At 38.7% G+C, this 11,973-nt stretch overlaps 2 protein-coding genes across 2 annotated transcripts; one reads left to right on the plus strand and one right to left on the minus strand.

Moving 5' to 3' along the window:
• Positions 1-1,742: 1,742 nt before the first annotated feature.
• On the plus strand, positions 1,743-4,160 carry LOC103720726 (two-component response regulator ORR9-like). Its single transcript, XM_008810566.6, has 5 exons — positions 1,743-2,176; positions 2,271-2,362; positions 2,488-2,559; positions 2,737-2,807; positions 3,555-4,160. Exons 1-5 carry the CDS (start codon positions 2,071-2,073, stop codon positions 3,790-3,792), a joined length of 579 nt encoding a protein of 192 aa, XP_008808788.1. The 5' UTR covers positions 1,743-2,070; the 3' UTR covers positions 3,793-4,160.
• Positions 4,161-6,812: 2,652 nt separating this feature from the next.
• On the minus strand, positions 6,813-11,747 carry LOC103697404 (protein STRICTOSIDINE SYNTHASE-LIKE 10-like). Its single transcript, XM_008779255.6, has 3 exons — positions 11,261-11,747; positions 8,540-8,806; positions 6,813-7,579 (listed from the first exon to the last, which is right to left on the minus strand). Exons 1-3 carry the CDS (start codon positions 11,563-11,565, stop codon positions 7,009-7,011), a joined length of 1,143 nt encoding a protein of 380 aa, XP_008777477.3. The 5' UTR covers positions 11,566-11,747; the 3' UTR covers positions 6,813-7,008.
• Positions 11,748-11,973: the final 226 nt, after the last annotated feature.

An 11,973-nucleotide genomic window follows, 5' to 3' on the forward strand; every position in this document is an offset into this window, starting at 1 on the left:
GTTTCATAAAAAACTTTTTGGTAATTAGAATGTTTTCAATTCTTTTATGATTTTTTTTTGCCACCAAATAATTTTTTATAGATAAATAGCTGGGTTAGATCATGAGAATCAACTTGCGATCTTGCATGGTTAAAGAGTGTGGACTGAATCTTTTTAAAGCTGCAAATGTGTTGGGTTGGCTTATGAACTAACTCGAGCTGATCCATTTTTACCTGATTCGATCCATTTTTAAAATTGGACCCATTCAACATCCTAAGTAAGTTCTTGGTTTTGTGAACTTTAGCCTAATCTGTATGTTATTTAGTTTCTATAATAGTTACCTAACATGGCTCGATTCGATCTTTAACATGTGAAATAAAAGCCAGTCTCACCCTCAATCTCACTACCCACCCTTAACCCCTCGAAGGTTGTAAGCTCCCTTTCCTAACGAGCACCCATGTCCTTTGAATCTACCCATAGACCCGGCCATCTGGCAATGTTGACCTTCTTGACGGTCTACTTCCTGCTCCCATAGTCTTTCTCATCTCTACATCGCATGCACTATCCTAGTTTCTACCAATAGTACTCCTTCTATGAGAGCCTATTTTATTTGGTCCTAAACTGGCCTGGGTTTTCCTGGACCAGCCGTTTGGGTTGCTTAGCATGCGCCCATCACTTGAGACGGAGGAGGAAGACTCTCGATAGGAGTCATCTTCCTCCCCGAGTTCATTAAAGAAAAGGGGATCCGAGGTCACATCAGACTCTGGCAATACTTAGGATTTGATCTATAAAAAGCCTTTCTCTCTTTCCTCTAACCATCGTGCCTCCAAACCCCCAATCAATCTCTGATGAAAATCGATTGAAATACTCTTGGTTTCTATCGAGCATTCTCGGCCAAGTAACCGTTTGGAAAATCACTTAGATTCCTTTGTTGCATTCTCCCTTGTTGCATTCTCCAATAGTAAGAACTCCCCTCCATTCTCTCTCTCTCTTTCTCTCTATCTCTTCCCCTCTTTCTCACATGTTCTCTCTCTTTTAACCTTGACCACCACCAATGGTCTCCGTCTTTACAATCAATGACTTGAACCGACCTAGATTGGGAGATCCGATCCAAACAACTTGCTGGGTCTAAATAATTCTCCATGGACCTGACCCGATCTTCTTTGGAAATAGACAAAAAAAAGTATAAATAAAAAAAGAAGAAGAACTTTCTCTTTTTTTAGGTGAAATACCGGCCAGAGACAGACCTTAACTCTTCTTTGACAGACTTTGTGCTCCTAGACTAGATCAGAAAGAAGCCACATACATAAAAAAATGAATCAGAGTACAAGGGACTGATTATCTTTTCTTCTTAGTTAGCTTCCAAAGAAGACGAAGAAGATGGTGTAAAAACTTTTCTTAAAAAACAAAGGTGAATGAAAGCTAAGCCAACCGAATTCTATCGGATTGTAGCTAAGTCTAAAATTAAGACAAACTGAGGTGGATCGAGGGGTCAAGCGATCCAATCTAAGGCCCTAAATATCCCATTGGCTTGATTTTTCATCTAAGAAAAAGATAATTAAGATTTTATACGCTATTAACAGTCGGCCCAACAACCACATCCAACCGACTACCGCCCTTGGCTCTTATTTAAAAAAAAATAATATATAAAATAGAAAGAGCCAAAAATGAGAAGGACAAAGGCATGTTGTTTAAAGTGAAATCTACGAGTCAATTTAACGGATCTTGGGTGGCGAATAAGACATATGACTTGCAAGGAGACAGCAAAAGAGGGGTCAGCAGAGCGCGAGAGAGAGAGAAGAAAAGAAGGGAAAGGAAGGGGCGGCATGGTCACTTTCTTGCTCTCCAATTCAAAGTTATAGTGGGTCAATTGAGGAGGATTCCATGGAAGATATGGAGGAGATCTGGTCGGATCATGCTTTCCATGAGGTGGGATTTGGGGAGGATGGGACCCGTCATGCAGAAAACATCCATATAACCATCCCCACTCTCCCTCCTCGTATTCTATTACTCCCTCTTTTTCCTCGATCATCATCATCATCATCTTCTTCTTCTTCTTCTTCTTCTTCTTCCTGAGAGTAGTCAGCCACCATGGCTGTCGTTGCTACGGAGACTCAGTTCCGTGTCTTAGCTGTGGATGACAACCTTCTTGACAGAAAGTTGATCGAGAGGCTCCTCAAGACCTCATCATACCAAGGTATTCTCATGAGGAAAAAGAAAAATAGAAATGTATTTAGTATTTGTTTCTTTCATAAAGCTGATGTTTTGTTTTTTCTACTGTTTTTGTTAAGTTACCACGGTAGATTCTGGGAGCAAAGCTTTGCAATACCTGGGTCTGCAGGATGATCAGATCAATTCACCTTCTGTTTCTTCTGACCAGCATGTATGGTTTTTTTAGGCCCTCCCATGTCTTTCACTGTTTTTTTTTTCCTTTTTATTATGAACAGCTAGATGCTTGGTGGAGTGGTGATTGATGAATTGGATTTGCTTTGTTGCTTTTGCCTTCAGGATATAAATTTGGTTATCACAGACTACTGCATGCCTGAAATGACAGGCTATGATCTTCTCAAGAAGATTAAGGTACCTATCATTGTTGTTTGGATCAACAGCCCTTTTTTTTTTAAAGTAAAAGATAGTCTCCCATGAATAGTCCTTGTTTGTTATTCTTTTATTTTGATATGGAGAAATTGTTTAGTCTGGTTTTGGCATTACTTGTGGAAGAAAGGGCTCATGAGGATTATCTGATTGCTGAATTAGGAGTCATCTTCTCTGAAAGACATCCCAGTTGTAATCATGTCATCTGAGAATATGCCTTCCAGGATCAACAGGTGAGCATAATATCTCCTTTTGCGATTTTGTATAATTTCTGCAATCTTTGGGTATATTTCAGAAGAGAAAAAAAAAAAAGAGGAGATAGTTTTCTTATATAAAAAATATTTCGCTACTATGATTCCTCCTAAAATTTTAACAACTTATATTGTGTTGCAATCAGGAAGAATGAAAAAGTAGTAAGAATCGAAGAGATTTTTAGTGTGACAGGGGGTCTCTTTTTCTCCTTTCATGCCATATCTGGAAGAACTATTTTGATGTGAAATATTCCCACTTTTCAAGTTAGTAATCTGTTTGATGGATACTAAAGAATGCATCAAAATTTTATGCTCTTCCTAACTCATTAACTTTTCTGATAAGAGAATAAAGAGAAAAGCTTTAAGTCAGATAAATCTGGGGTCTTTTCTCCTCTCTGTTGCCAATCTCAATCATCCAATATTCCAACGAGAACTAAATCAAACAAAAGTGATTGGGGTATCAGCTGTCATATCGTATTTATGGCTTCAAAGATGCCTGTGAATTTCTTTAGCCAAATTGGTAAGGAAGCCCTTCCAAACTATTCCTTCTGAAATCTTTTTCTAACTCCTGCTCTGTTTCTGACCTACTGGGACAAGAAGAATGATAGGATTAAAACATCAACATGTAAATTTTTTGAGCCTAATTGGTAATAAAAGCCCTTCTTCCAAACTGTTTAAGTTGTCTTCGTATCAAGAGGTAATGGTCCGATGGGTACTTTTTCTGGCCAGATGCTTGGAAGGAGGAGCAGAAGAATTCTTTCTTAAGCCTGTACAGCTATCAGATATGAACAGGCTCAAACCCCATATACTGAGAGGGAAACATAAAGAGCAGCATCAGCAGCAGGTGCTGCAGAACAACAATAACACCAGCAGAAATAATAACAGCAACAAAAGAAAGGCTATGGATGATGAAATTTCACCTAAGATGACAAGACCAAGATTCTCGAGCAGCCTGACAGTATTGTGATTTCTTATATTATTATTTTCTTCTTTTTCTTTTTTGAGTAGACCCTTTAAAAGTTCTACTTTCTCCACTATTTTTCTTCTTGATCTAAGATTACGGGATTTGCTTAAGAAGAATTAATTATAGGGAAATACTTGCATGTAATGTAATGGATTCTAATTTTGTCTTGGAATCAGAACTGCCAATAACTTAGAGGGAGATGTAAGAAATAATTGCAGCAAAGGAGAATGATGGAAAGTTGTAATGGAAGGCTGGGTATTGGAAGCAGTGGATGCCTTGCACTACTGAAGTTACTTGTGTCATCCTGATAATGAGCAAAACTGTTTCTTCTCAGAAAGATAACAAGAAACTCTTATTTTTGAGCTGTTGCATGGAGGCTTGTTTATATCATGGTTTTAGTTAGGCTTATGAGTCTCCACCCCTGCCTTTTCCACTTCACACCTGCACTCTAATTACTCTCCATGAGGAACTTTTCGAGCAGACTGATTCGAAATTCTGCCTATCTTCATTAAGTAAATGAAGCAAGGTACAGTAATGTCCTCTTGGAAAAGGATACTGGATTCCATGACCAAATATTACATTCTTGTTCTCTCTCTAGGACATTCGGAAGGAGAGTGCTAGGTAGAAAGCATATTAGGAAGAGCTGCTCCTAGAGCAGTGGTCTCTTTGTTTTAAAGAGATACATCCATTACATTGTCCAAGGTGACCAAGTCAAGCCCAGTATGGAAGAGGCCAGGCTTTAGAGACATTCTTCTTGGATGTATAAATCCTGGCAACGCTCCCACCAATTCCCAGGAGTATTGTGCATATTGGCATGCAAATAAATGGGAGGATTTAACAGACTAATGCTTGTCGTCAGTCCATCTTTGCTATAACAACCCAAGACCTCACCCAAAATGGCTAGCCAGAAGATATTATTTGGGTTCCTTGATTCTGTATAAATATTCAAGATCTATTCAGCGAATAACCGATGTGGGACTAAACACACGCCCATACAGGTCCTCACATTCACATTGGCTGGTCTTGGTTGCATGAGTGGGTAATGCTTTGCAGAATGCTTGCTAGCTCTCTCAACTCTTCTAATGCAAGTTCAGAAAAACAGAGGGTGGGGTTTATCTACCATTTAGAGAGAAGATCTCTGCTGAAATCAGCCACATGTAATAATATTCCAAGCCCTCCTTTCCTATCTCTGCAAAGATTTTTCCGATTGACCATATTTAAGATTAGAGAGGAAGTAGACTTGCCACACCAAGGGAACTTCTTCTCAGCCTGTCAATTTTAAACAACAACTAGGGTAGAAAAACAAACAGGGACATGTAGTATATAGCCAAGATAGATAGAACGGAATTCTCAGCTTGAACAAGGTTTTCATCTTGACCGAGTTCACCAAGATCCCAGTTTGTACCGTCACCTTTTTATTTCAGTTGATATAAACTGATATAAACTCATCTTGACCTCTCTTTTTCCCCAACTTTCTGGCTAAATAAATGACATGAAAGATAGATAAAAATGAGTCTGCTTGAATGTTGGAAGGCATGAGAACTGTAATCCATGGCTGTGATCGCCTGCAAACAAGTTGGCAGAGGGAGTCCAACATGTGTTATGGATCTGGTGCAAGACTTATGTGAAGTGTTTTGGGATCAATCGAGAGCATGTCCTCTACACGACGTACGGGACCAGTGTCGGCCATGGTCTCATGCAGTCACTGGTGACAACTACTTAACCTAAAATTCGGCCCTTATCAAGGGGCCAGGAGGCACGTCGTGTGCTGATAAGCGTATTCGCCATGCATGGGGGAATATTGGAACAGCTCCCATTCACACCATCCATGTCTCCATCAGGGCACGCCTTCTTAGATTTGGTGCGTCCTCTAATCATATGACCTCTTTCCGAGTTTGCCTCGCCCAGAGAATGATGCCACCTAGGGGCCAGGTCCAATGGAAATGGTAGGCAGTGAACGCAAGATCGGGTTATACGGATCGACTCGATTGAGCAAGTTAAAATTCCAGATTTGAATCCTACTTGTTTATTAACCGGTAACCCGACTTAGATCCGCATAACTTATTTATTAAACAGGTCAAGTTGGATTGAACGGATTTTTAATGGATTAAATGAATTTAATTGATTAAGCGGATTAGGTTAAACAAATTAGAAATATTAAATAACTTTAGAAACAAGTTAAATAAATTTTAAACAATTAAATGGGTCAGATAATGACCTGATCTACTTATTAAACAGGTCTAAACAAGTTAAACAAGTCAAAAGTCTAAATCGAAACCCAACCCATTTAATAAACAGATATAGATGAGTTGATCCGTTGCGGTTTATGATCGAAATATGTTTATATCAATCTCAAATCTGCTTAAAGCGAACCATTCGTGGACCGGATTGATAGATCGGATCATAAATTACTATCCTTAATAAAAATAAAAAAGTAAATTACAAAAACTCTATCAAAATTTACGTTTATTACATTTGTATTCAACAGTTTGTGAACCTACACTTATACCTATCAAATAAACGGTATTAGTGTATCCCTCTACCTCAAAGCCAAAACTACTCCACGAGAGAAAAGGATTTCAGTTGGTACGCTAGAAGTATCAAGTCCACCATCAAAATACGATTGAAGTTGAGAGGCAGGCCGCCGAATTTTCACAACCTATGGATCCAGTGGAGAGATAATAGAAGAGCAGGTGATCAGCTTCTTGCATCCATTTGTTAGGAAATATGGTGAGAACGAAATGCAAGAATCTTTCTTTGAATGCTTCGTTCCATTCATTCAATCCTTGGGAAGACAATTCACACATTTCTATCTTTGGCACCATCTGTGCAAGTGATTTCTTATTCTCTTCCTCTTCTCCCCTGTAAATTCTGTTCCTTCTTCTGTTTGTCAATATTTTTTCTGATCTTGATATAAACTTGTGGAAGCTGCTGCTACCTCCATTCACATAAAAAATAAAAATAAAAAGGAGACAATATTAAACGTTGAACCACCAATAGATGTTCAACGATTCTACGAATTCTTAAAAATTCATCCTTTATAAGAAACTAGAAAAATATATGACAAAATTATGAATTACACAAGAACAGCAGGATCGAGGAAAGAAACAAATTCCTATTTGATCGTTACACAGACAAGTATTAGAAGTTTATCACCAAAAGCATCCAACATGCAATGCTTGAAGACAAATTAAGCAGTCCATGCAATATGATGATCTTCTATGCTGGTCTTGTAACATTGTAAATGCCCACAAAAGGCATTGCTATAGACCCAATCCATAACCTCCCATACCTCTCTTCCACCTCACTAATAGCCCTCATTGCCCTTCCACCAAATCCTTCCAAAACCTGTCCATCTTCGCTCAACCTCAGTGCAGATGCCTTCCCACTCCTCCAGTTTAAGAATGAAGACAACCTCTGGAGGTCAACCGAGGCCTTAAGGAGAGCGTCGCACAGCCAAGGCTCAGAGAGGACCCACTGTACAAGCTTTGTTCTCTTGGAATGGAGAGCCACCCAGAAGCCTCCTCGTGGGCTCCGCTTGATGTTATCCGGGAATCCTGGGAGTTGGGCAATGACTTCAAGGCTCTTGGCCTTGGGTGTCCGAAGCCAGTACCTTAGGATTCTGCAGGTGGTGGTCTCCACAATGAGGAGGTGGGAGCCATCTTGGCTTAGTGCCACCCCATTGGGGAAGTACAAGGAGTCGAGCAGGACTTGGACCTCTCTGCTTTCTGGGTCGTACTTCATCAACCTTCCCGTTCTATCACCAGCTATGATTGCTGAGATGTATTGCCTGTCGAATGTTATGCCATCGTTCTGCCCATTAGTCCTTGCATCATTTTTTTTGGGGGGGTAAAACCAGGTTTTATTTACACCACTCCGGAGAAAATACATCCATGAGAATCAGAAAATAAAATATATGAAAAGTCACTAGAAATCCTGTTTTATTTTTCACCTAAAGAGTCTTTGATTTTATTTATACTAATGTAGAGAAAATACATCCATCTGAATCAGAAAATACAATGTGCGAAAAATTATTAGAAATCCTGGTTTGTTGTTTACTTAAAAAGACTTTAAAATGATGGCTGATATTTTCTTGTTATCATGCGTGCGTGCATGTCTTAGAGAAATGGTTGTTGATTGCCATTCTCATTGTGTATGTGTATGTATATGTACTGGAGAAATGTTTGTTGACTGCCACTCTCATTGTTCAACTGCATGAGATAATATCTTTCAAGTTCACAGGCTAGTTGAAAAGAACTAGAAATTATATGGTCTTCGCATTTTTCTTGATGACTTTATTCTTTTGATGTTATTTATTTATTTATTTTTTTAGTTCAATGGTGGGGATGACACCGATCACGCTGGAAACACCTGCAAGGTTTGATGTCGAAACCTTTTAAAGTCGAAAGGAGAGATGCAACCACTAGGCTATGACTCTATTTGCCTTTTACTTTTCCTTTGTATTCATGTGACATTGAATACAAATGTTCAACTCGAAAACATCTGTGGATGATCGAGATGATGCGAGTGAGGCTGATTTCAATTAAAATCTTCTAAAGTGCGATCAATCTTAATGATCCACTGCAGATCAACATGTCGACCTAACTTTTGGATGTGTTTTTTACTCCTTAGACCAGTTGTTGCAAATTAATGTGAATCCATTGCCAGGTTTACTGATGTCGAACTCAGATGGCTACATAACATTTCACATCTTGTGTCCTGAAATAAACAGAGTGGCAATGTTTCATACCTTCTTGGAAAGCGCATGCTACTATCAGTAAAATAGACAACTCCACTGTCAGGATCTATGTCCAAGCCATTAGTGACATGGAACTCAACACTTTGGGCTTGTTTAGCAATTGGCGTTGCGAATTTGTCATCAGGACCGACCACCAACAACCCTAGATAAGCATCTGCAACATAGAGTTCTCCAGTCTTGGCACTAAATTTCAGCCCCAGTGGCCGCCCACAGACATGTTCCAGTTTTGGATCTTGTGAGCCTCTACACTTACTCAACCTGTTAAGAGTATGCGGTGTTTAGTTTATTCTCAACAAGACAAACAAAACAATGGACATTACTGATCATTGTCTACATATTCTAAAGCAAACAGAGACCAAAATTTTATAGATACTATTAGCCTGCGGGTCGAATGATATTAGTTGTCCTACTACTGAAAGTATCCTGCATAATGCATAAGAGCCTAAAAATATTTTTCTTTTAAAATTATTAACTAAATTTATGCATTTAGTCATGATCTCAAGTTAAGGAGCAACTTCGACCAATAATGTTTTCTTAAGGCCGAACTCGATGTGAAAACGCGTCAAAATTCTGGTGTAAGTTTTCTCATTCAGTATGTGGAGAAATAACTGATCTTTTTTGCGAAGCAAATAATTGGTCTAGAAAGCTTAAAGACCACCTGCTTTGATGATTAAATGCAGAGAGTGTGTCAAGGAGAGGGGTTGCAACCAGCTGAGAGGAGTTTGGCTGGCTATCACTTGTTTGGTTCAAGTATGAAAATATGTAATTTTTTTCATCCTCGAAAGGGCTATGCTTGATAATCCATAGATATTTAAATGAACAACCATGAAACAATAAGCAAAAAGAAATAATATTTCTTAATGTAGTTGATGTGGTTGGTTTTGATCAGGACATACAGTAAAAATATTTGCTGCATAGAAAATAATGTCCTTGCAATGAATTTGAGTTTTCCTTCCTTAGGGTCCATAACTATTGGTTAGTAAAGTATATTTTGAATTGTTGCACCTTTTCTTTGAGAATAATGGTGGGAGCTCCATCTATCAGTTATCTCAAGGACATGATAGCAACGAGCCACCTACCACCAGGGGCTTGTTTGGACACACTCACCCGGCCGCCAAGGGGTTGCTCGAAGTCTATCACCTCTTGCACCCCGGGCAAGGGATAAGGGTTCGATTTTGGTTGGAGTCGCCTTCGAGGCGTTGGGTGGGGTGGGCACAAGATAGATGGTTAGAATTGACCCCTCTTAATCTTGGAAAAATACCCAACTTAAACCCTTAGGAGGGGGTCCAATTGCAGGTCATTGCCAAGTTTGCATAGAAAATTATTTTATGAGCCTCTTGCTAATGAGAACCCTGTAATCATTCTTGTTTATCCTTGACAAACTCATTCTCAAAAAAGAAGTTAAGAAACACTAGGGTTAGTTACGAAAAGTTTGATAAGTAAAAGGCGCCATTGCAATGATGAGGACCATAACCATTAGAGTGTCTCATAACAAGAAAAGAAATGCAGGTATTCAGCAATTGAACTCCTCAAAAAGATACCAACTAATTGAAGCATCGAAGAAGCACAAGAGTTGAAAAGTAAATTCATCGCGCAATTAGTTATAAAAATTGTGAAGCATGTAGGATGGTTATCACATGAACCTAATTATATTCAAGAATCTGAGTAAAACTTAAAGCCAGACAAGATGTAAAAAAAGTTAAAAAGAACTTTCTGATAAATCATGTTAGATTTTAGCTATGTTATATAATTGGACAAGGGTTTTATATGAAGCATATTCTAAGTTGAACCAAGATGCATGACCAACCAACAGTACTCTTCTATCATATGAGTAACTAGATTTGCTGTGGTGCTTAGACCCTTCCAACAATAATCAGAGATTTTGGATTCGATTCTGTGATGATGAATCGCCAAAAATCTAGACTCGATCCTTTCTCTTTTTTCAGTTTTACATCATTTTCCCAACAAAGAGAAATAAGGATGATTTGATCAACCAAGCAAACCGATTGAACAGGAGCCTTTAATCACATGAGTAACTGGATTTGCTGTAAACCTTTGTAACAATAATCGGAGATTTTGGATTCGATTCTGTGATGATGAATCGCCAAAAATCTAGACTCGATCCTTTCTCTTTTTTCAGTTTTACATCATTTTCCCAACAAAGAGAAATAAGGATGATTTGATCAACCAAGCAAACCGATTGAACAGGAGCCTTTAATCACATGAGTAACTGGATTTGCTGTAAACCTTTGTGACAATAATCGGAAATTTTGGATTCGATTCTGTGATGATGAATCGCCAAAAATCTAGACTCGATCCTTTCTCTTTTTCAGTTTTACACCATTTTTCCAACAAAGATAAATAAGGATGATTTGATTAACCAAGCAAATCGATGTAACAGTAGTCTTGTATCACATGAGTAACTGGATTTGCTGTAAACCCATGTAACAATAATCGGAGATTTTGGATTCGATTCTGTGATGATGAATCGCCAAAAATCTAGACTCGATCCTTTCTCCTTTTCAGTTTTACACCATTTTCCCAACAAAGAGAAATAAGGACGATTTGATCAACCAAGCAAATCGATGTAACAGCAGTCTTATATCACATGAGTAACTGGATTTGCTGTAAACCCTTGTAACAATAATCAGAGATTTTTGCATACGTACTTGCCATGTTTGAGAGAGAGAAGAGAGGGTGATGGATGCTCACAGATGCGGTGCATGGACAGCAGCATATTCAAGCCATCTTTGTTCCTTCCCTTGCCACTTCAAAATCCGGCCATCCGATATCCCAGTGTATGGACCCTCACCCTTAGCATCAAAGGCTATGCTTTCAGGCCCAGTTGCAGCATCTAGTGGCAGTAGCTCCATCTCTGAAATCCTGGAATCATGGAATACAGAATCCAAAGAAAAAAAGACCGAGAGGCTTGCAAGTATTGCAGAAATCACGGCGAGCTTGGTGTTCATGGGGAAAGGAGAAGGCTTCTTGTTAATAGAATTGGAATCTCCCTTCATCTAAAGAAAGCGTTCAAGTCTTAGCCAAAAAAAAAGAAGAAAAAAGCGTTTAACACAAGAAGGAGGGCTGAAGTGGCATTCCATGAATGCAGTCTATCTATTTGTCGCAGTAGAGCAGAGCCAGGCCGAAGCCGCCGAACTCCACGGTTGGTGGTGTCACCACGTGGTAGCTCTCCTTCGTCAAAAGCAAGAACCATAGGGTGGACGACTTTTTTACCCGTTGAGTTTGGCACCGAAGATATTTGTTAAAATATTTGTTGAAGGAGAAAAAAATTATAAAAAAAATAATTTTATTTTTTTTGTTCCACCATATTTGATAAATTTTGAGAGTTTTATATACTTATATATAAACTTCATATATGAAAGATAATATAGGGTCAAGTTAAACAAAGAAAAATAATATATATT

Source organism: Phoenix dactylifera, chromosome 8, assembly GCF_051530095.1.
Source record: "Phoenix dactylifera cultivar Ajwa chromosome 8, Ajwa_hap1_PhDact_Kaust_v1.1, whole genome shotgun sequence".
NCBI classification, from domain to species: Eukaryota; Viridiplantae; Streptophyta; class Magnoliopsida; order Arecales; family Arecaceae; genus Phoenix; species Phoenix dactylifera.